The 24,602-nt window shown below is 40.9% G+C and overlaps 1 protein-coding gene across 3 annotated transcripts; it reads left to right on the top strand.

The window, feature by feature from the left end:
• The first annotated feature begins 1,126 nt into the window (after nucleotides 1–1,126).
• Nucleotides 1,127–18,443, top strand: ppil6 (peptidylprolyl isomerase (cyclophilin)-like 6). 3 transcript variants are annotated; one of them, XM_023836687.1, is made up of 11 exons: nucleotides 1,127–1,295; nucleotides 1,567–1,662; nucleotides 2,249–2,437; nucleotides 2,725–2,787; nucleotides 2,865–2,991; nucleotides 3,470–3,529; nucleotides 3,823–3,943; nucleotides 4,281–4,320; nucleotides 6,051–6,115; nucleotides 8,183–8,254; nucleotides 18,333–18,443. In XM_023836687.1, exons 1-10 carry the CDS (start codon nucleotides 1,218–1,220, stop codon nucleotides 8,208–8,210), a joined length of 867 nt encoding a protein of 288 aa, XP_023692455.1. In that variant the 5' UTR covers nucleotides 1,127–1,217; the 3' UTR covers nucleotides 8,211–8,254; nucleotides 18,333–18,443. The 3 variants fall into 3 exon arrangements, with proteins under 3 accessions (XP_023692455.1, XP_023692446.1, XP_023692463.1); XM_023836678.1 differs by having other exon boundaries at nucleotides 3,823–3,958; XM_023836695.1 differs by lacking the exons at nucleotides 6,051–6,115; nucleotides 8,183–8,254; nucleotides 18,333–18,443 and having other exon boundaries at nucleotides 4,281–4,640.
• The last annotated feature ends 6,159 nt before the right edge of the window (nucleotides 18,444–24,602 follow it).

Raw genomic sequence — 24,602 nt, 5'->3', positions numbered from 1 at the left:
AGTTCATGAACTTTCTTCCTTGCTAGAAATTCCATGGTCAACTGTAAGTTGTATTATTGCAAAGTGGAAACGTTAAGAACAACAGAAATTCAGGCACAAAGTAACAGACCACATAAAGTAACAGACCATACAAAGTAACAGAGTGGAGTTGCCGAGTGCTGAGACGTAAAGTGCGTAAAAGTCGCTGACGCTCTGTTGGCTCCAAACTTCCTCTGGCATTAACTCCAGCACAAAAATTGGGCGGCAGGAGCTTCAAGGAATGGGCTTCCATGGCCGAGCAGCTGCACGCAAGCCTCACATCTCCAAGGGTAATGCTAAATGTCGGATGCAGTGGTGTAAAGCGCACTGCCACTGGACTCTGGGGCAGTGGAAACGTGTTCTGTGGAGTGATGAATTACGCTTCTCTGAATCACTGAACACCTTTGGGATGAACTCGAATGGAGACTGTGAGCCAGGCCTTCACGTCCAACATCAGTGTCTGACCTCACAAATGCTCTTCTGGATGAATGAACAGAAATTCCCACATACACCTTCCATAATCTTGTGGAAAGCCTTCCCAGAAGAGTGGCAGCTGTTATAATTACATACTGATGCCTATGGATTTAGAATGGGATGGCATAAAAGTTCCTATAGGTGTAATGGCCAGGTGTCACAATACCTGTCCATACAGTGTAAGACCATTTAAAACGTTATCTGCTTTTTGATTTTTTTGGTTCATAAGTCACGAGTTCATAAATATTAAATTTGCATTCAAAATAAGCATTATGTGATATTTTGTTTTATGTATTTTATGCATATATCATTCACCTGTTTGGTTTACTACGAATTAGACGGCCACCTAATAGTGGAAATCAATCAGACCAGTACACACGTGCAGCCAATTGTCGCGTTGAACCTATTTATATCTGGAAGCTTCGTTTCGACGCATAAGTATTAATCAGCCATTAGGCATATTCAAAGAAATATTTTCCCAAAAAACACAAAAATACATACTTTATCTAGTAGTACAATACCTATAGGTGTCGTTGATTCAACCCCGATGCCTCTAATTTAACCTCACAGCACATAATGGAAATAAAAGACCATCTAATCTACTGCGACTCGCTGCTGCATGCCCATTGGATAAAACAATTACGTCACACCGGTTCGCGTGTGCGTTGGCATGGCGATAACGACAGATCAGGTTAAAAAACAAACTTACAGAACAGAGGACAAACATGACTTCAAAAATACAGCTGGAGATTGTTGGTCTTTCAAAAGATCCAACATTTCAAATTGCAAAATGCACAGCTGAGGTAAAACGTTTTTTTTTTTTGAGAAAGCAGCTTGTTTTCCAATAATTTAGACTTACATCTCCAAATAAATCCCTATAATTCCAAACACTGCAGTTGCACTAGGTTAATTACTGGTGCTTTTTGACCGAGTCATCTTGTTATGTTGATGCTTAAGTCACTAGAAGTTAGCAATGTATCTACACAAATTAGCAGGACACGAGTCAGTACATCAACTACAAAGCCAACATAGTGTGGTGTAACGGTAAATTTTGACGATCAATGTATTCGACAGGAACTGAAACAGCGGTTTCCCTCGTCTTTCGAGGGCGCAATAATTCGTCCATTAGTGGAATTTGACTGGCATACGTATTTAACTATGAAAAAACAGGTAGGTCATTCAGAGCTCATATTGTATGAATTGTATCAAATTTGTTTATTCGTCTAATGATTTCTTTAGAAAATAAAAATCACTAGTACTATTTGTTTTCAGATTTGTGTTGAAGGTTTTTAGAGTGCTCCGTACGTATTACTGACTTGTATTTTCGGATCTCGTTTTTTGCGCCAAATTTTAATTCTACTTGTTCAAAATTCATTCACGACACTATATATTTAACACCGAATAAGATGAAATTTAAACCGTTTCACTAGTTCGCTTGTTTGGCATGATCTGGCTGTTGCAACTATAAGGGAAGTGATCCGAATTTAAAACATTATTGACATATATGCTGTCCAGGCTGATTGAGAATGACGATTTCTGGCTATGATCCATGCAACTATCAAAGAACATTAATTAATTAATGTTATGATTTAAAAAAATAAGGTACATTGTACTTTCTTAGCAGAATAAGTATTTAGAAATAACAAGAAATATTGAATTTCAACTGGACATTTGTTTTGGGATTTCGTTTATTTCTGTAATTTGCCTATAACTTGTTGATGAAAATTTCAGTAAAATAATATGCTTTTTTTAACAGGAGCTAAAAGGTGAAGTGTGGGAGTTCAGAGGCTCTGTTATGTGTTTTGAGAATGGCAGACTTCTTGGAAATGAGGAAGACTTGACATTTTGGGCAGAGAAACGATGGAGTTGCACCTCTTCCCACCCACAAGAGCTGTGCGTCACACTCTCTGAAGACTACTTCTCCAAGCAATTGCAAAGCACTGGGGCAAGTCCTCTTTTTTTTTTTATCATGTCCCTTTTCAACCCATGCTTTGGAAAGCAATGTAGAATTGCACTATGAATAACAAACCTTGGAACCCAGATAAAATCTTGAAATCGAAGCACAGTAAGGCTCGTTATAGGTTTTTATCTAGTTTGCTGATCTATGCAGTCATCACTTTCTGTTCGCAGTACCGCAAGGACATTTTTTGCAATACCAGTTTTAAACATCCAGATCTTAGTCACCTGTTCCACCGACTATGTACCGTCTCTTTGTTCTCTCTCTACTTGCAGCACACGTTTGTGTACATGGACATTGAAATCAGTGAGAAACCTGCTGGTAGATTATTGATTGAGGTAAGAAAACAGCCGAGAAGGAAATCACAGATGCACCCAGGAGCTGAAATAAAGTAACACCAGTTGTCTTCCTTCAGCTGTTTTCAGTTCTTTGTCCAAAGACATGCAAGAACTTCCAAGCACTCTGTACTGGAGAGGAAGGGTTATCCTACAAGGGCTCATTATTCCACCGAATTGTCCCCAATGGCTGGATCCAGGGTGGAGGTGGGTTAAGGGTCCTAGTAGTGAATATAGACTCTGTCCACATTCTCTTCACTACATCCTGTGGCTGAATCTTCATATTCTCACTGCTTCTCCTGCTGAGGATCACAGTTGTTCTTCCATTTTTTTATGGTCATAAAAAGATACCCAGTTCAACAGTTCAGAAGCTGTACAGGTTTAAACCCTGTCCTGCTGCATGCCTGAACACTTACAGTATGAATGTCCTAGATAAGAAGCGTATGTCATTTTGGATAAAAGTGTCTGCCAGGCAACTGCAATTTAAATGTAAATTTTGATTCAGTTTTTAAAAAGCTTGATATATTTGAAATGAAATGTCATTTAAGTCTGTCACATGAGTAACTTAGCATGTTATGAAAGGGAAATTGTTATTCTGTATTAGGCCTCTCGCTGTAATTGGTAATGTATGTTTGGGTGTATATATAAATATATATATATTTTTCCTGAAAATGCCTTCTTTCAGATATCTCACTGGGGAGCAGAGGAAATGGCGGCGAGTCTATTTATGGGCCAACATTCGAAGGTAAAGTAATGTATTTTATTCCTCTGTCAGTTTATTTTATTGCCTCGTTCTGAGGTCCTGTTGAGCACAGAGACCCAAACAGGGACATGCTCCCATGAATACAGATGTGCTTCAGGGTTCAGTCAAATTCTCCCTCTTCAGTCTTTTTGTCGTTATTGGAACAGAAGCAGAAAGGAAGCGGGAGCAATTCCTGATGAATTAACCTTTGTTTATCATTATGGAACAATCTCAGACTGTCTGGGGGAAAATGTATGCACAGGACTCCGGTTTGATATTGCGGTTTCCTCTCATAGATGAAAGCTTCGCTGTGGCCCACTGTAAGAGGGGTATTCTGGGAATGGCAAATCAGGGACCTCACACCAATGGCTCTCAGTTTTACATCACTCTGCAGCCTGCACCTTGGATGGATAGGAAGTATGTGGCTTTTGGGTATGTAAATTCTCCCTATCAAACCTCCAATGCAACAGAATTAGTTCTGTTGAATGTGAAGATGTGAATGTAAGTTCTTCCCTTTGACTAACATTACTGGTGCTTTCGATTTTAACACTGTACAGTTTCCCATCTGTACAGCTGCATATTTTGCAGTAGTACAGAGTATCATCAGAGTGCCACAAACTGTGTGTTATGGTCACCTCCAAAACAGATCTGTTAGAAATATGGCTAATGCTTGTTAAATGGCATAAGTGAGCTGTAAAGTAAATGCTAACTATGCTGTTCAGCAAGAATGATGACTGTCCCTCCTACCTTACAGTCAAGTCATTGAAGGCACTGAGGTCCTGAAGAAAATGGAGGTAATCTCCACATACAACGAGAGGCCAATGCAGCCTTGTACAGTCAAAGACTGTGGAATATTTTTACCTTGATATGAACCTTAAGTGTTTGAGTTTCTATCCACTTTCATATAGTAAAAGTTAAGGCTGAACTGATTGCGTTTTACATGAGCAGTCAGTATGCACCCACACTGTATGACCCAACTATATATACCATTTCCAGAAAAGTTGGGATATTTTCCAAAACATAATAAAAACAAAAATCTGTGATTTTGTTAATTCACATAAACCTTTATTTAACTGACAAAAGTACAAAGAAAAATTGCCAGTATTTTTACTGACTCAGTTGTATTTTGTGAATATAAACACAGTCAGAATTAGATGCCTGCAACACACTCAGAGCCATCTCCGTGCATATGATACATAGCTTTAATTGTTGTGAATAACGGGAGGTGATGTTTAGTATGGAAGCCTGGTTTTGCTTTGTCTGCAAAATAGAACAGTAAAGGAAACTAGTGGCACTGGTATGTATTATACACACCATGGTATGTGACACACTCCTTATAGTGTGGAAGTTTGGAATATTTGCATTTAGAGCAGGACAATGTCACATCTTTGATGTTCAATTCATTTTATTCTACAAACTTCCTTTGGGCAGTGGTGGCTGTGGGCAGTGGTGGGTTAATGTTTAGAGAAGCGTACTTGTAATTACATAAGAACATAAGAAATTTACAAACGAGAGGAGGCCATTCAGCCCATCAAGCTCGTTTGGGGAGAACTTAACTAATAGCTCAGAGTTGTTAAAATCTTATCTAGCTCTGATTTAAAGGAACCCAGGGTTTTAGCTTCCGCTACACTAGCAGGAAGACTATTCCATACTCTTAACTGCACGCTGTGTAAAGAAGTGCTTCCTCAAATTTGTTTTAAAATGTTCTCCCGCTAATTTCCACTTATGGCCACGAGTTCTAGTGTTTAAACTAATATTGAAATAGCCATTTGGCTGAACAGCATCCAGACCCGTTAGAATCTTATATACCTATATCATGTCCCCCCCTTAGTCTCCTTTGCTCAAGGCTAAACAGATTCAGCTCAGCTAACCTCTCCTCATAAGACATTCCTCTAAGACCAGGAATCATTCTCATAGCCCTATGTTGAACCTTTTCCGAGGCAGCAATGTCCTTTTTAAGGTATGGTGACCAAACCTGCACACAATATTCTAGGTGGGGTCTTACCAAGGAATTATATAAATATAACATCACCTCCCTTGACTTAAACTCCACAAACCTAGAGATATAACCCAACATTCTATTGGCCTTTTTTATTGCTCCCCCACACTGGCGAGAGTGGGACATGGAAGCATCAACATACACACCGAGGTTTCTCATAATCAGCTGCCTTTATTTCAGTGGAACCCATAAAATATCTGTACTTTATATTTCTGCTCCCTGCACGGATTACCTTACATTTATCTACGTTAAATTTCATCTGCTGGGTATCAACCCAGTCTCTAATTAAATCAAGATCCCATTGTAGCCTCTGTGCTGCTAGTTTAGTATCTGCTACACCACCCACCTTGGTGTCGTCTGCAAATTTAACCAGTTTACTGTATGTATTGGTGTCAATAGCATTACTGTAAATTAGGAACAATAATGGTCCTAAAATTGAATCCTGTGGTACCCCATTATGAACGCAGGCCCACTGCGACATCGTGCCTCTAATAACTACCCGCTGCTTCCTGTCTGTTATGTTAGGACATAACAGGGACAGAGAATAAATACAAGACACAAGATACACAACAAAGAGGAGTGAATACAAGGTATGTAGTACTGTAAGTATAGCGGTTTGTGGTAATTCAAGTAGTGCAACATAAATCCATACATATAGTACATAATCAGTTTAACCTCATTAAACACTATCTTTTGAAATTAATGGGACTGCCAAAAACATGTTCTTTTTCATGCAAATTAACGAAACAGGAAACAAACAGGATATATGCTTCCTGAATCGTTGACAGTCTTCATTTCATTCTAACATGATTTACAATAATTGCTGTGCTGAAAAAGAAAAACATGAATGCTGATAAAACAGTAGTAAAATCTACAACAAACATAGTGAAACTGGTGATATGCTGCTGGGAATTACAAGTGTGCCAAGAAAGATGTGCCTAGGCTTGTTTAAACAACAATATGTCAGTCATATATCTTGTTTATAACATAATTATCACGTACGCAACTGAAATTTCAGTAATTAAACTTTATTCTATTTGGAAACTTTAGAAACTACAAACGTGGCGTTTACATCTTTTTGGCATGTAACTATGGTCGGGTTTTCATTACTATTACACTTTTTGATTCGAGATGCTTGTCAAATTAGCCTGCACCACTTCCCGAGCAGCAACACACTAAAAGCTAGGTCCAAGCGGGCTCCGGCTGCAGAGCACCTATCTCACCTCCTCCTCGCGTAAAAAAAAAAAAAAAAAAAGCCACATGACCTGCGGAGCAGGAAGTGGAGCCGCAGAAAGCCAGTATACCTCGAGCTAGCGGGACCTCCCGTTCACTTTCCGGCGCTCCGCGAGACTCGCAAGATAGGAAGAAGCAGCGAAATGTGCCGGCGGCTCGTGCTTTTAACGTTGGCGCTCGCGACGCTCGGATGGGCGACAGCCGCCGAAGCGGGTAAGGCCGGGGCGGCTCTGCCGGGATGTGCGCCCCGCTTTACTCAAACACTCCGAATATATTTTAAAAACAAACGAGTCTGTTCGGTTTCTCTCTTTAATCTTCCTCACTAACGAAGAGACTTCCGTACATTTACTTTGACGTTGTTTACAGGGGTAAGGCACCCAGTTCCAGTGGCTGTCTACCGAAAACGGTTTCAGTAACTTGGCTAAATAGCCAAATAAGTAGAGCCGAACACCCGCAGCAAACAGGCCGGTTGGTTGACCGACTGCTCGCCTTCTAGCTGGCTAGCCGATAGTACGTAAGGATGTTTGTCGAAGCCATCGCGTGTTGGAAGACTGTAAAATATTGCCGTGTGATTAATTGCCTCCAGGGCTTGGCTGCTGCTCGTGCGTCATACTCAGATTTATTGCGTTCGTTGCGGTACAGTGTTGGAAAGCTAACGAAGAATAATGTACATATATTACTGTAAAAATTTTGTTTGGGTGGGCGATGCTGGTTTTCGTTTAGTGACTGCCCGTCTGAGCGCATTGACGCAGTCCGTGGGCGCTGTGCTCGCCGCTGAATCGGTGCTGGTATCTCCCTGTTCGGCGATCATGGTGTCTTCCCCCCGCTCTCGCTCTAATCAACTGGTATCTTGTTTCCTTTCGGTGCACTTCTTGCTGTGAAGCAATCAAAGTATGAATTTTACTCACGCTTGTACTTGCGAACCGGCAAGTACAAGTTGAAAGGCGCTCATCCGGGAAGCCCGGACCCGGGGACGCACAGTGCCGCGAGCCGGCCTGGACGCGTCTTACATCATGGTTGACTTGGTTTTGAGAAGTAGGGACGGAGATCAAGTTCGTTTGACTCGCAAATCGCTCTCTAAATGTTCGAGAAGACGCCCGCCGCTGTTTTTTAAACTCTTGTATCACGTTGTTAGTACCGTGCATCAGGTGTTTGAATGGGTCAATGTACAGTAGTCAAGTATTAAATTATTGCGTAGATGCATTTATGCAGTTAATGCGTAGAATGTTTATATATTGTTTTTAAAGCTAAGATGTGTTTCACTCTTTCGGTGCCATTTAATTGTATCGTTGTAATCAGGCCTAAATAGTAATCTGTAGTAGTAATCGTAATACAAATAGTGGGTCATTTCTTTTCTTTATATTCCAGATTTATTTATTTATTACCGCTAGTGGTGCATATCAGACTCTTCATGTCCTTTACAGGAGACTGCAAAGCGTCCAGCACTTGTGAACAGTGTCAGAATGTGACTGGTTGCGCTTGGCTGGATTGTTCAGGTAAGTCCTACCACGTGCGCCCAGTTGCACACCTGCCAGCCGCAACCCTACACATGGCTCCTTTTTTGGTTCCGGCAGCAGTACTTTCATGTGTGAAGAAACCTGGTCTTGTAATAAAGACCTATTGGGGAAACTGAAAGTGATTGTCTTCAACCACTATTATCGGGTGGCTGCAGTTTGCCTTATTTGCAGTAATTTAATATGGGTCATGGGGAGAGAGAACAGGATTGTTGTGCAACTTGGTGAATCATTAGTTCTTCTGCAGTTTATGGGAAAAATATTGGTCTCATTTTGAATGGAGGCCAAGTTTTAAGTTAGGAGTACTCCCTATTTTAAAAGAGCATTTTAAACTTTTGCCGTTTTTAACATTTTTAAATCTGTCCTCATTCTTGGGCTTGGGCTTAAATGCCTGTTCTTTGCAGGAAGTTAGCTCACCTGCGGTGCTTTACTGTTGGTGGAGTTACAGGAAATTGTTGGCAACGGAAGGCTGTGAAAGAGTGGTAGAAAACTTGTGTAGTGTTGTGTTTCACCTTTTTCCCTTAGGGATTTTTCTTTGGTATGTGGCTGGCGTTTTTCATATTGTCTTCAAAAACAATTTGAAATGGTTTGAGATGTTGATGTTGAAGGACTGGATTTATGCCACTGGCTGCCTGGAGCAGGTAATTCAGACATACTAGTGCAGTGACATCCTCTATGCCTGAGAAGATCTCAGAATGTTTTGGGTGTGGTATGTAGCTCGTCGGGTTAGGGTGCTGTGCTCTTAAAGCATAAAAGTAGGGCTTGGCAATATGACCTCAAATCAATATCACGATTAATTGAATATCTTACCTCGATGACAGTTAATGAACGATTATTTTCTTTTCATATTTCATTAACAAGGTTTGTACTGTAAATATGCTCAACTATTAAAGCTGGGATATTTTTCTAATGAATGACTATATCTTTATGATTTTAAAATAATTGAAGGAAACACTCAGGTGAACCATTTATGGTTTTTCATAGGATATTTCAACATCTGAATATGTTATGCATAAAAAGACCCAAAATTAACACTATAAGCAGACTACTTGATTACTATAAGCAAATTATTTAAACAGAATTTGTACAAGAATGATTCTGTCCCAAGCGCTTTGATTCACTTTTTACTGTGATCACTATAAGCAGTTTCCACTGTATTTTTCTGCAGTATTTACATCTGACATCTTTTTATTTGGTGTCATCTTCACAAAAGCCAAAATGTGTCCAAACGACGGACACGGCATTTTTGTTAGGTCCAAGCTGCTGCTGTTGCTCAGCTCAGTGTTTGACTGCTCCTCCATGTTGCTTCCATGCCGCAGACTGGACAGGGTGGAGTCACGTGACAACACACGCGGTAGTGTGTTTTCAAGGGGACAGTACATGAACATGCACTGGGGGAAGTTTTAACAGGGGAAAGCAAAGTAACCGACATGGGCAACATTACGTCGAATAGAGGTTCTGAATGTCATATTGATTAATTTCCGATTAATTGCCCAGCCCTAGCATAAGTTACCACCAGCTGTACAATTTGAACTGGCAAGGTTTTTCCTGTCAGGCCGTCAAACAAGGCCCTTAACCCTAATTATTCCAGAGACTGGCAAGGTCAGTTTCAGTGTGATTGGACGAATTGCAACACAGCACTACTTAATGCTATAATTATAACCGAACCGACTGGCAAGCGTCTGCATTGCAATGTCCGCATGTTTTGGAGGCTACAACACTACTACAACAAACATTGACTCGTGTAAAACAAAGCCACTTCAGCATGCATAACATCTGGGCTGTGCCGTCTAATAAACAGTGTGCAGCACATATTTGTATTTATTGTAAACTAAGTCCAAAGTGCATAGTTATTGACCGAAGTGATAAATGTTCATTTGTATTCACCTATTGAAAGTTTAATATTACAATTAAAATGCACTCTTCCTATGAGGTTTCTTTTATATGTACCTTAATTATTAAGTTTATTATTATGCTGCAAGCAGTATTTGTTGGCATAGAATTGCTGGTTAAGTGGTTAAATGGTTATTTACCATTACTACGTAAATTCCAATTTAGTTGGTTTGTAAACAAGAAAAAAAAAGATCTGTATTGTGAATTGTAATTCTAATCAAAAATATTGCGATGTGACCTTTTCGGCATATTGCCCACCGGTACTAAGAAGTTTTCATTGATTGGGAGACTTATGACTCATCTCCTGTAAATATTTGAAATGACTTGGCAAATATGGAACCTGGTCTTGAGGAATTATGGACAATGGACTTGGTGGGAATCATCAACCTACAGCTAGGACTATCATTGGACCAATGGAATAATTGAGCTTGTGAATTAAATTTTTTTTTTTTAAGTTGCTTCTACTAACTAATTTAGTGTCTTTGCACTGTTTTTGAATGTAGTGAGCAATGTTGTACGAGTTTTTCAGGTAATTTTGCAGTAAATTAATGTGTAAATACTTAAAATTGAGTAATCAGGTGGCATATTGTTAATGTCAGGCTACCCTCATGCACTGTGGGGTATACTATTTCTGTCTTCCTGTGTACTCCACTAAAGCAGTTTAGTGCACACCGTCATGCAACTTTAAGAAAAACAATCCCAGTTTGGGTATTGAAATTCTCCTCAATAGGAGAAGCAGCATTCCTCATGGCACACAGCATATTGCGTCCTTATGCTTTGGAAGTTTGTCTGTGTGATTTGTCACACCTGTGAAGTGTGACGTTTGTCTTTTGGCATGCACCTTTCCTGAAGCACCACCCTGAGTGTGAATCTCTGCACATGCTACTGTGGGGTTATGATTCGTAGTCTCCGAACCTTTCACTAGTGTGTACAGTTGTGCACCTGGGAAATGCGTTCAGCCTTCTTATGGCGCTTTTCCACTGCATAGTACGGCACAGCACGGTTCAGTACAGCTCACCTTGGTTTGGCTCAGTTCGGCTCGGTTTGCATTTCGACTGCAGTTTAGTGCCGCTTTAGAGTGGGCGGGATTATTCACGTGTCGTTATAGTTGCGCCGCCTCTATTGCCGTGACATCATCGTAAATGCGCCACAAACAAACACACAACAATGGAGCATATCGACGGAATGGTGTTCTTCATTTTCGGCATGTGGATGTTTTTAACAGCAAGACCATTTTTAGTTAAAACAAAATGGTGCGTCCGAACCTTCGCTGGCTGTGCTAAAAATCTAGCGGGTCTGTTGTGTCTCGTGTCGCAAGTTCAGTGACGCAGTAATGACGATTTTCTCCGGCCAATCAGTGACCAGTAGAGTTTACACGTCACGTTTTGGTAACGGTTCGGCGCGCTTGGAACCTCGGCTGAGGTGGTACTAAAAAAAGGACCAGGTACCAGGTACTGTTCCCAGTGGAAAACCCCCCAAAAGTGAGCTGAACTGAACCGTGTCGTGCCGTACTATGCAGTGGAAAAGCGCCATTAGTGTTTAGTTGTGTTCATAAATGAGTCAAAAGTAAGGGGTAACTTGAATTATGCCGTGAATAAACTTTCATCTTATCCCTGACAAATTTAATACATTTGATTCTGACATATACAAGTACAGTTGATATTTGTATAAACTTAGATCTCTAAAGTGTGTTTTTTTTTTTTTTTTGTTTTTGGCAGGCTAATGAGTTTAACTCTGGTAGTTCTCATTAGCGTGCTAGCTAAGTACGTACATATAACTGGTTTCTAGGTAGCTTCTGTTTAAGCGATTTGCAAGCAATTTAATGGCTTTGTATAAATGTTCTATCCCTGTTCAATGCTGTGAAATGTTACGTGGGTTTTTTGTCTTTCCAAAACCATTATTTCTGCTGTTATCTAAAAATTAGAACTGAATGATAGTTTTACTAAAATTACTTATCAAATGTAAATGCTCAAACATTAACAGATCCCGTTAAAACCAAACATAAGGGCATATATTCTACAGACAGTACCTTGAACTGGTAAGTTCTACCTCAGTGCTACACAGTACATAGACTTTACAGACCATGAGTACGAAGGATTTAGTTTGTCATAGGCAGAACATGCTCTGCTTGATGAAGGGACTATTTTCAGCACGGTCACTTTGTTGAAGCTCCTTAGGTTCAGACCTCTCCCAAACATTGTGCCCTCATTTTTTTTATGTAAGCTTACACATGAAAACTTGAGAGAATTAAACAGCCTAGTTCAGAGACAATAATAAATCTACCTAATGAGTGTTTAGAAGATGAATGAATGGATTTTTAAACTTTTGTTTGCCATAATACGAAGGATTCAGGTGTAGCAAATTTGACCTGTTAGTCCTGATGGAGTATGCATATATGTGTATTGTCTCTCGCCCCACACCCCCCCCCCACACCCTGTTAACATGACTGAGAAAAGAATAAGTAAGGCCCATGGAAACAATGCCTAGGACACAGTCAACGTTGTGATTTGTGGCATTTTCTCCTCAAGCTACTAATTCTTTCAAGGTTTTAATCATTCATGTAAAGGAGTCCATTAACTTGATATTTTGTAAGGCATTGCATTGCACACATACCAGTAGCTTTGAAACTGAATTAGTTCTATGAATGTGTGCTTTTAGAAGAGGCTCCTAGTGAGAACGAAACCTTTGTGTTAAGAAAGCTAGTGAGCAAGTATTAAATCCCAGTTGAAGATCTACTGTAAGTCAGGGTTCTTCAACTCTGGACCTCGATTCCAAATCCAGGCCGTGTTTTCAGTTCCCCCAGGTAGTTGTTTAATAATTACTGATTCTGATTGGTCAGAGACTTCACACCTGACTGACAAGTAAAGGAAGGCTGGAAAACCAGCAGTGCTCGGACCTCGAGGACCGTGAGTTGAATAACCCTGATCTAAGTTATACTGTCTTCGGGTGTTTGTATGCTCATTTATTGCTTGGTGTTTTCGTCCTAAAAGCAGACTAGCTGGTTTGCTGTAAATCATTCAGACTGCTTGTGCTATTTTGTCATGATGCTGTGAATGTATAAGAATGCACAGCTACTGAGATTTTCTGCATGTGTAATGCAGTAAAACATTTTGAAGCAGGTGGATGTCACCAGAGTATACTTTCACAAGTATGCGTATTTGGCAGGTGCTGATGAATTGTGAAAATCATTGTCCTGACCTTGTAAAGTGTTTATTTAGAAAGATGCAGCTTTAGTGGGTGGTGCTTTGTGTTAATTTCCGCTGTGGTTCATCTACCAGGTTGGATGTCCTGTGGTGAGGGACAGTTCTGCTGCTTGCACACCCCAAATCCTATGGTCCTGGGCACAGTAACCTGCTGGCTTTTTCCAGCAGTGTGTGAAGCTTCACCCTCAGCCACACCTCCTATCTCAGTTAGATGAAAAAGCAGGTTACAGTGAGCGGCTGTCCTTCTACACTACTTTGGCCATCCAGCTGGGGCTTGGCCATCGTGCTGGAGACTTTATCAGTGCACTCTTGCATCACCCAGCTACTGACGAACCTTCACATAAATTCTTCGGCCTGTCTCTCGGCTAAAGTCCTCAGTCTGCTGTTGCCACAAACGTGCTGTTGCCACAAACCAGCTGTTTGAGAAGCCGGGGAACAGAGTTGTGCTAGACCTATTTTTGGATTTGAAGGTTCTGCTGAAAGGTAATGGGGTAGTTTCATTGCAGGAGTACACAGCTCATACACTGCTGCTTATTACTGGGCAGGATTTCCAGGCAGCACCTAGAAATGACAGTGTGCTGATACTCATACTTTCCTCTCCCTGCCTTTCTCAGTGTTTTGTCACAATCATTAGAAATACTCTTAACTAGCTAATGGTGGAAAAGGCTTTGCTGTAGCAATATAATAAAGCTGGTTTAGTAAAATGATGATTTTTGCATGTTCGGTGTAGTAACGTCATTAGTCTGTGCATGGTGCAGTGCAGTATTTTCTCTTGTAATCTCTACTGAGGATTTTACTGAGTGAAAAGAAACTGCTGCCTGTTTGGCAACAAGATCAGCTGACCTAGAATGACCTGTGGCCTGTACTACGAAGTGGGGTTACTGGCTTATCGGGGTAACTTGTCGGATTTAAGGTAGTCTGGGCAAAATGTAAGTGAACGAATATAAAGTCCATTTAAACTGTGGTACCTTAAATCCGACAAGTTACCCCAATAAGCCAGTAACCCCACTTCGTAGTACATGCCACTGGAGTCCCGTTTATCAACTTGTGCGCAGAATGATTCTTCAGTGTGTGCGTCTGAATCGGCGTCACACACAAGCAAATTGGTATTTATCACTTGTGCGTACCAACAGCTGTACGAAGTCAACGTTGATAAATCTCAAACATTTTAAATATGACTGCATGTGTGCAGCGAGACTATTTAAATAAAGAAATAAGCGTCTCAGTAAACCGTATATGGCCATATTTCTTCCACAACAGACATCGAACAGCACAAAAGGAGAGTGTGTGCTATGGATGGATGGACAGGATGCCCTGATCCTTCTTCCTGATTGTAATATATTTAGCACTATACACTTGTATTGTTATTTTGTAACTGTATTTTGCTGTCAAGAAATAGTTTTAAAAAAAACGTGATGGGTGAAAAAAACGGAACTTCACTGAGAATGGAGTGGAAGTTTTGTGTTTTTTTTTCTCCACTATGTCCTGCAAATCAGTATTGTTTGGCAACTTTACCAGTGGTTGGTTAAAGAAAGAGACAGATTTAGCATTTAGCTAAGATAAGATAATCCTTTATTAGTCCCACAAGTGGGAAATTTGCATTGTCACGGCAGAAAGTGGACAGTACAAAAATAGAGCAGCACAAATAAAAAAAAAAACAGGATAAAAACTATATATGTACAAGTGGAAATATAAATATATGTACAACACTGTGGAATTGCACTCAAGAAATATTGCACATAACATGCAGTTGTTATGCAGTTGTAACAACTCTTAACACATGCAGTTAATGTTGTCACTTGTAATGAGAATGATGGCAGATGTGAGGAAGTGGTCGGTCTGAGAATAACTACCAAAAAAGAAAAGAATTGCAGCCCATAGATCTCACACCTGTACCTCAAGGGGTGGGCTATCAGAAATGGGTAATACTTTTGTGGTTGCATTTAACTGGCTGCAGCAAGTAATGTGTGTCGTGCCAAAGTAGACCAACAATTGAATGCTGTAGAACATGAATTGTGCCAGACTCATTAGTTGTTTTGTGAATCATTTATTTAGTGACAGTCATATTTCTTTGGGCATAGACCTTATTTGACTTTGGAATGATTTGTTTTCCTTAGCATGACCTGCCTGCACATACTTTGTGTGAGCATAACTAGATCATTGTATTCGTCCTTCAAGGTAGATAATTAAGTGGGAATCTGTCCGTATGCTATGTGTCGATTTGGTTTGCTTGTTATGCTTCACTACCTCTAGGAGCTTGTGTGTACACATAGTTGAAGTATTTATTTTTAATGTATGAAATTCTATGCACAGGAAGAAAATGATAAATACCATTCAATGTGAAAAATGTCCTCTGGTTTGGCTGCAGATGGAGTAGACTTGCCAGTCCTTCCCCCCAACTGTTTATGGTTTTGGATAGTGCCATAAGTTCTGCTTTATTTGTTTCAACAAGTAGGCCTAAATCATTCTATACCACTACAGTAAATGATACTAAGTAGGCTACATTTTTTCTTTGTAGAACAAATGTTTAAATGATCTTGTTGCCGTAGTTTGAAAACCTGTCTTCTTAATGAGTTCACTGCTCATGTTTTCGTGTCATTCCCTTTTTCTCTAATACTTAAGAGCTGCTGCAAGGATTTGCGTACTTGTTCATTGTCATAAATATCTGTTTTACCCAGCGATTTTTCAATTTCTGCTTTTCTACCACAATTTTAGTATAACTTTCAATATCTGTATCATTATCGCGTCCTGATACAATTCTATGGTTTAAAATTTATCAACTTTGGGGAGAGAAGCAGTCCAACTCATTTTATATGACTCTAATGTGGAAAAGCGACACAGAGAAACTGCTGGTGTCCACTGTCCACCTCTAGTTGATTAAGCAAAGCAGTACAAATGAGAAATGGGATGAATTTTGGTTCTACACTGAACAAAAAGGGTGAACATGCAGACGCGAAAGCCCCAGTATGCAAATTTTGCTACAATAAGGCAAAGTATTGGTCTCTTGTTCATCCTGATTTATATAAGGAGTGTAAAGATTGTCAGGTTTACATGATAACCGATATGACACCTATAGTGGTGGTATAACCGCTGATTTACATGTCATGTTTGTTTAGTCCTGTTTAGCCTACATGTGAGGTCATTCATGTGCCTTTCCCCAGCGAGGGAAAACTAGACTGGACTAATTGGCTAATGGAATAATCAAGGGAGAGCACCGATCCCATACCTGGTATTGAGGCGATAATGGCAAAACAATGCTGGATTGAATATCGGCGGGGCTGGAGTAATAAACTAATCCGATTTTCTGTCAGAGAGGTTTGCCCTGAAAAATAGAGAAAATTCTTGTAGCCTTAGCGCTACATACCGTAAACAGAAGTGAGGGTCACGTAATGGCTAGTTGTTCAGCAATACGTGCGTCAGAGCTGTCGTGTGGAAATAGTTACTGTAATTTACGCTTAAGCAAGGAAAAAAGCAAAACTGCAGAGTGCAATGTATGCAAGTCTCGAGTTCCTTTTTCTTAAGTCTGAACACAGTTTATACAAATTGGATGTCTTGTATTGTTTCTAAAGTTTGGTTATTCACTATTTTATATCTGTGCTCCGTTGTATATTTTGTACTGGAGACTTAATTTTTGACTAGAAATACTTAATTTGGGTATGCAGTGGTATTATGATCAACAGATTTGCATAATTTGCATGTTAACTAATTTCATTTTTGTGAAACTTTTACTGAATAAAACGAAGAAGCAGACATAAACGTAAATCATGTTGGATTTCTTTCTGTGGCGTAGTGGTATGGCTTTTGTGATTTAAAAGAAAAAAAAAAGTGCAATTTTTTTTTTATTCTCGATTACTGGGCAGTATGGCAGAAAGAAGAGTGATCATAGTGATTGAGTCTAAATAAGAGAGTGAACGCCTCCGTTGTGTGGGAGCACTTCACATTACAAGTACATAGAAAGTGCAGTTGCAACTGCATTTTCTGACTGCAATGCAACATCTTAAAAGACATTGACGGACTTACCCACGGCACACCACCACCGCGTGTGGAATTTGCTTGTTCTCATCATGTGTTTGTGGGTTTACGCCGAATCCTCCGGTTTCCTCCCACATTCCAAAATTATGCAACTTCAGTAAATTGGAGAGTCTATGTGAGAGCGAGTGTGGACCCTGCGATGGCCTGGTACCCCATCCAGGGGTGGTACCTGCCTAACCCCAGTTTCTATATAGGTGCGTATATAATTTAAATAATCAATAGATTGATTTATTAATATAATTGATAGTCCTAGATGAGCAGTGGTGGCTTAATGGTTAGGGAAGAGCACTTGTAATTGAAAAATTGCAGGTTCGAATCCCTGACCAGCAAAGCACCACTGAGGTACTCTGAGCAAGGTACCGCCCCCAAGCACTGCTCCCTGGGCGCTGAATTAGCTGCCCCCTGCTACGTCACGACGTCACATATGGGTTAAATGCAGAGGACACATTTCGTTGTTGTGCACGGTGTGCTGTGGTGTGTCAATGATGATCACAAAATTCTGGTTCTACAGCTGATGCCATATTAATATCAGATTCTATGTATTGAGTGGAGCTTAATCTATGCATTTTTTGCTGATAATGTTAAAATGTTATAGGCAGTTTGCTGTTGGTCTAATTCATAAATAGGCCTGTTTGCCAGAGCAATATATTTAAATAGAAATGTTTTACATTGTTGATTTTGGCTTTGATATTGAGGTACCAAACCTGGTTTTGATATCAGTTAAAATTTTGGAATCGATCTAACTAGTGAATAAAAATATGAACAATTTCGTCTGTGGTTTTGGTAGAATTTGCAGGGGGATTCCACTTGGACAACTAGGTTCCATGTGAATGTATACTGATTGCATGCAAGAGATATTTCTGGAAATACTGGTTTGCAAGCCTGTCTGCAAGTTGCCATTGCGTAACAAAGGTGTTCCTCCTTTTTTCCAGCTTCTGGAGCAAATGAGACGGTCAAGAATTCCTCTTGTGTGAACGCCAGCGAGATCCACCAGAATGCGTCTGTGCTCGGCTGCACGCCTTTCGCTAATGGCACATGCCCAAGTAAGGCGTCACTGGTGATGATGGGGATATCTTGTTACGTTCTGAACTGTGAATTTTTGCGGGCTAAGTTGGAAGTGAGCAATCCCATTTTTCTGAAGTCACAGGGCGTGTTTCTCTTTACAGCGCACTAGTATTATGCTGTACAACTCGACAGTATCTTGTTTTGCCTTGAGCATCCTGTTGGTCTGTAAGGGGCTGGGTCGGGCAGCAGCTGGCTGCCGTCTCACCTCCTGCTTCTGTTCATGTTTTTGTCCCCCTCACTGTCAGGCTCTCCCTCACCGCCTACCACAATCACTCCGAATACCACAGGTAACTTTTCTTTGTTCTAGAGTTTTCCTCTGTCCTTTCAGGACATGGTTGCTGCAGTTTAAGTTTGGAGTTATAAGTAAGAAAGAGCTGGACTAGGTACCATAAGGTTGTAGGAGTGAAGCTCATTAAGGCTCCTCTGAGCTTCCCTTGGGCAAAGTAATTGTTCAGTCATAAGATACGTTTTGAATAAAACTTAATTTGAAAATTAAATCTTCTATTGTTCAGCTCCCCGGAATATGTCTACCGCAATCCCTACAGCTTCTCCAGCTCATAATGGTACCACTCCTGTTTCTGTTACAAGTGAGTTCATTTATCCAATTTCAGAGAGCGTAATGTGTGTGTGCACCTGCATAAGTTATAGTTACCCTGAGCTTATGTTTTGTCATTCAGTGTGAAGTCGTGTGAATATTATCCGGGGATGTAGTGCACTAACCACAGAAGGTCTGATTCAGTCTTTTGTAATGGGCCTTGTGTTAAGCGGAAGCTGAGCTGCCTGGCCTTCCGAACGGCAGCCCCTCAAACTGCATGTGTTATTTAAGGCTGGCGACTGGTGGGGATCTTAAGCTGGGACTGTCATTCCCAAAGTCACTCTTCTCCTTCTCCATCGTTCTTCTCCAGACAGCACCACAACCACGGTGGCCCCTTCCACGTCTCCCCAGAAGTCGTCTACCTTTGATGCAGCCAGCTTCATCGGGGGAATCGTGCTGGTTCTGGGATTGCAAGCAGTTGTCTTCTTCCTCTATAAGTTTTGCAAGTCCAAGGACCGTAACTATCATACACTTTAAGATGTCCCCATGTCCCTCCACCCCCCTCCCCCAAACTCCCCTCCAAACACACTGCCCTGCCCATTTCACCGAGGCTGGCAGTTCCAGTTCCACAATCCCTGCGACTGTGTTGCAGTAAATCCTGTTCTCTACCATCATCCATTAGCAATAGTGGAGCTGCACAACCTGGGCATCTGGTCCCCCTCTTTGGGCTTTTGGGGGTTTAAATCACCTTTCCGAATCCAGGGTGATGGTATTCAACCTGATGTATTCAAACTCTCTCATGATTGTCCATATAATTGCCAAGGTCCTTGAATACAAATGTTGCAGCCTTTGTGACCCATCGCCCATTTCTCATCTTTTGAATTGGAGGTAAAGGTCAATGTGCCAAAACCCAAAAGAATGGAAGAGAATTGCTTGAATACCATTTGCTTTATAGGAAAGCTGGTTGCTTCTTATTTCATATTCTTTGAAGTCCAAAAATCCTTTGCAAGACGTGGCATTGCCTTAGAAGATGTGTTCCTAGCCAAGCAGTCATTTTGTGCGGTCTGTACGTAAACTTGTTCTCTTTTACTAACTGCGATGACATTCTTAGGCAGGGGAAGCTCTGCTTCGTCCTCCACAAACACTGCTGGTGGTGGGGAGACCCGCCTTCGCATTATTAGGTGGGGGCAGAGGCTGCATGGGGGAGTACAGTACTCGCACATCTTTCAGTCGACATGGAAGTAGTCATGTAAGAAAAGCACCAGGGGGAAATCTCACGGCAATAAGCACGTTCCTCATTGCGTAACCATTCGCTGCGGCTTAACATACCTGGGGGAGGGGAGGCGAGGCTTGACCAAAAAAACAACAAAAACCAACCAGTGCTCCCAATTAGTGTCTTAAGGGCCTGGATGGTGCAGCAACCTAAAACAATGATTACAGTGTTGGAGGAAGATGACTTGAGGGAAAGTGCCTTGCAGTGGTGTCCAGTGAGTCACTGAGACCCCAGCCTCTGTAAGACTCTGCCCCAGTTGCTGAACCTGTTTTCGAACAGACACCAAAGGAGGCTGTACTGCTGTGCTAATGTTCATAAATACCATATAGATCTCCAGCAGGACTGAATGATTTATCTTTGGTAGTTATGGTTGTTCCTGAATTGCTGAAGGTTACTTATTTAGTGCCTAAGGACTATAAAAAAAGAGTGATCCTATTGTTTCATTGTCCAGGCACATGTCCATCCCCCACTCCTTTTTGATTCTAGTCCATCGAATGATTATCTTATTGACTGCACCATACCCTTTACATTATTTACTGTCAATATTCAGAAACGTTGTCCTGCCTAGGTGGAATGTTTTCTTGATCAAATTTTAGTTTTAAAAACATTACGCTAATGGCCCCTAAATGTTCAGGGTCCCCCCACTGTTGTCCCTGGTCTGTCGAGCAATTTGATACGTGGAGGAAATGCCAGGGAAACGGCTGAAGGCCATATTTTCAGGTTTTTGTTTTGCATCCTGATTAGCATGTTGCTAATTGTTGTGTCTATGCAGTGTCCATATGAAATGCTTGATTTAAACTGGGGGAAAAGGCTTGATGAAGGAGCGAGTTATTGTTGGCTTGTTAAGACACACGGTTATGTTTTTGCGTTTTTCCTGAATTCTGTGTTTAGTTTTCTTCAGCTTTATAAATTTTGCGAAGTGCTTTGGATCCTGAAGAGGAGAAAGTAGTGCTATCACATGACCGGTCATTTGCCAGGCATATCGTGGTGAGCGTAGCCTTGGCCTGGCTTTGTTCGTCATATTCGTGCTGTTACTGGAGTTGCGCCAGAGCTTGTTGGATAACAATTTACTTTTAATTAAGCTGCCAAATGATGAAAATGTCACCTAGGATGACTAACACAAGCAACAATGTACATGCCAACAAATGCTACATTATCCTGTTCCCTGTTGATCCTGTGTAAATGTGCATTAAAAAAATTACAAAACTTTTTCTGCAGCACTAGGCAAAGAACCTTTGTTGGGGGTTAAATGCATATTTTTGTTGCGCAGTTAGGACCTTCGGATGTTTCTGTTCTGAGAGGAGATCATATGATGCTTTTTAAAAATTTTGTTTTTCTCATCCCTCGTGAGACAGTGGGTCTTTACCAGCTGTGCACTAAAAATGACTTCTCTGTTGCTGGTGATCAGCTTATCACCACTAAATGAGTCCTGTCTCATATTGAAGAATGGAGTTGCTAGATGGGAATGGACATTAGTGATTGTTTTCCTTAAAATCCTGCTCTCATGTTGGGTTGTTTTTGACCTTCTCAGACACCTAACAGTCGGTGAATACTATTTCGGCTACAATATGTGTCCAATATTTCATACATATTATTGAATATATATATATGCAGTGCCTGTAGAAAAGCTGTATTGCAAATGATTTGTCATGTTTAACCATAAATGGAATGTTGTGTGCATATTTATATTTAAAATCCCTTAGTTCAAAAGTGCCTTAATTTTTTTTCCCTGTAGTGTTTAAAAATCACAAGAGCTGAATAAAGCAAATCTCCTCCAGTGCACCCACAAATTCAGCTTGAAACGCTGTAAGCTGCTTGTTTCCAAAGTCACGTGTGCCTCTTTCTCTGCTCTATTACTTGATAGCATGTTGGTCACATTTTCTCTCCGATATCCTCTGTGTATCTTGTTTCTTGTTCTCTGGTCACTGCTGCCTCTGATCGTCGAGGTCAGAGTATGTGCTGGTTTCTTTATTCTGCGGCTCATGGGATACCTGCTCAGGTGCAGAGGCTTGCCATAACGTGCATATAAACACTAAGCGCCCCCTCATGTTTTATGCTTTTCTTTTTCTTTTTTTTAAGTGTACCTTTTAATGAGTCTTGCCTTTTTTCTAGTTTTGCAAATTTAAAGAATGAAGATGTCATTGAATAATAAAGGTTTGGATATTGTTAAAAGATTACTTTTCCTGTTTCTGCTCGTGCCTCACGACCTTTTTCTGTATTAAAATCTGACCTGTGCTCTAAGCTAGCAGGGGGCCAAGCATAGTGATTAACTTAATTCCCACCATCTAGTGGATTTGGAAATGCAGTCACAAGGTATCATTCAGGGTTACTGTCTACAGGAGCATCTCCCAGGACGGAGACTATGGGTGAGTGAGGGGCCTTCATGGTGTCGTTCTCGCCACACTGGAAGAGGATGACAGTTGGCTGGAGGTCCTTGGTGCTTCCCATACTCCTTGGGGGAGAAGCTGGAAACATGATTTGAAGCGTTATGCTTGGTTTTGCCCTTGGAACAAGTTTTGTCAGGTGGATCAAGGCCATTTTACGGAAGGATAAAGCGTCTCAGAAGAGCAAACAGTTTGGCATGCCAGCCTGCCAAGTATCTAAGTAAACGCGGACGTAGCATACACACCTGTTTGCTCTGGCATTATGTTGTGGCTGAGTACACATCTGCTGTACAGTAAGCCCTATCGAATGGAACCTTTATCGCAGTGGCTCTCAACCTTTTTTGCACTGCAACACAGTTTTTACCATGCCAGCTCAATCGTGACCCTATATCAAGTATAGCTTTACATTAATGCTATCGAGCACTCTGCACCAATCAATGCCTATCGCACAAATCTGATTGGATGTGCCAGTGGATTTTTAAATTAAGCATCTGTGGTTTGGCTTCTTGGATTGGTTAAGTGTTTGCTAATCTGGCACTAAGCAGTTGCAGACGCAAGACCTGTTTATATAGGTTGATTCTAGGATTGGGGCTGCGAAATCTGATCGTGGATCAGCGTATGGGCTTGCTAGTTTTAAAATGCTTTTATTTCCAACTCTGCCTCACAAGCCTTTCAGAACTTACCGATTTGGGTTGCGACTCCTGGGTTGAGAATCGCTGCTCTATGGTACCTGTTGTAAATCCAGCATTTAAACGGTATCACACCTAATACTGGACCATGCAGAGGTTCTGAAAGCATTTCAGCTTTTGAGATCCTAATGTCAGGGTCCCTGAGCGTGTTTTTTTTCTTTACTTTAGAACACAAGACCGTACTGCAGCACTTGGCCTAGTCTAAAAATGTCTGGTTCCTTGTAGAAGTTTCTAAATGACTTGTCTGTAGGTTGTTTAACCTGAGTCGGGGGTGGAGTTAACAACAATGTTCTCTAATTATTCTCAGAGAAGCTATATTACTCTTACCAGCTTGTGAAGTGTTTTGTTGATTCATGAGAAGTCTAGGGCGTTCTCAGATTTCTCCTGCTCTTACGCTGTGTTCATTCTCACAAGCCTGCAAAGTTCTAGCAGTCTCCACTGCTCAGCTATAGTTGTTCGTTTTAGGCATGTATTTAATAAGCTGGTGTTAAATTTTTAAGCCTTTAGTCAGCACAGTATCTGCTGGAATTCTGGTCTTGTTTAGAAGGCCTGCAGTAATAAAATGGGAGAAATTTGGTTCTTCAAAAAAAAAAAATGCTTGTGGTCAAAATTTACATAATTCAACTATTTTTAGTACTTAGCAGGCAAGCTAATATCTCTTCATATTAGTTTTGCATTTTCTGAACTGGATCTTTGAATCTGTACAGTGTCTTTATTACAGGACCATGGAACAGAAGTGAAATGAACGTACCGAGTGCTGCCTGCTTTAAACGTCAGACAGTTCACTGATTCCTGGATGCTGGCTTTGTTTCCCTTCAGCCAGCAGGGACACTCTGTGCCAGCAGCGAGAAACACTGCTCCTCTTATCAGCACTTGGCTGTCCTGCCCGCTTTTTGCTGCCCAACAGGAAATCGTGGCCGTTACGTCACTGTGGATCTGAGCAAGATTCGTCCTGTAATCTGTTTTTGTTTGTTTTTTTTTGTTTTTTTTAAAAAAAGGTAGGTGGTTGTTGCTGGGAGGATTAGTAAGCATACATGCGGATGTTACTAATAGTAACTTAGTAATGGCTTTGAAGTAGCACCTGATCAGCTTGATACCAGCATTACGGAGTATAAATTCTGTACAGGACCTCCTGGTGGTCATCTGCTGTACTGCTTCACCTGGATCTTACTGAATTATCCTCTGCAATCTCCACAACAGACTGGCAGCTTCAGGCCACTGTGCAGAAAGGATGTGCCGGTGTTTCACATCAAAGA

The sequence above is a fragment of the Paramormyrops kingsleyae genome, chromosome 19, assembly GCF_048594095.1.
Source record: "Paramormyrops kingsleyae isolate MSU_618 chromosome 19, PKINGS_0.4, whole genome shotgun sequence".
In the NCBI taxonomy this organism is placed as follows: domain Eukaryota; kingdom Metazoa; phylum Chordata; class Actinopteri; order Osteoglossiformes; family Mormyridae; genus Paramormyrops; species Paramormyrops kingsleyae.
This window is presented reverse-complemented; position numbering and strand designations above follow the sequence as displayed.

Coding starts and splice junctions, on each gene's coding strand:
- ppil6 (XM_023836678.1), top strand. CDS start 1,218: ATGACTTCAAAAATACAGCTGGAGATTGTTGGTCTTTCAAAAGATCCA. Junction 1,296..1,566: donor TTGCAAAATGCACAGCTGAG/GTAAAACGTTTT, acceptor TGTATTCGACAG/GAACTGAAACAGCGGTTTCC. Junction 3,530..3,822: donor TTATGGGCCAACATTCGAAG/GTAAAGTAATGT, acceptor TTCCTCTCATAG/ATGAAAGCTTCGCTGTGGCC.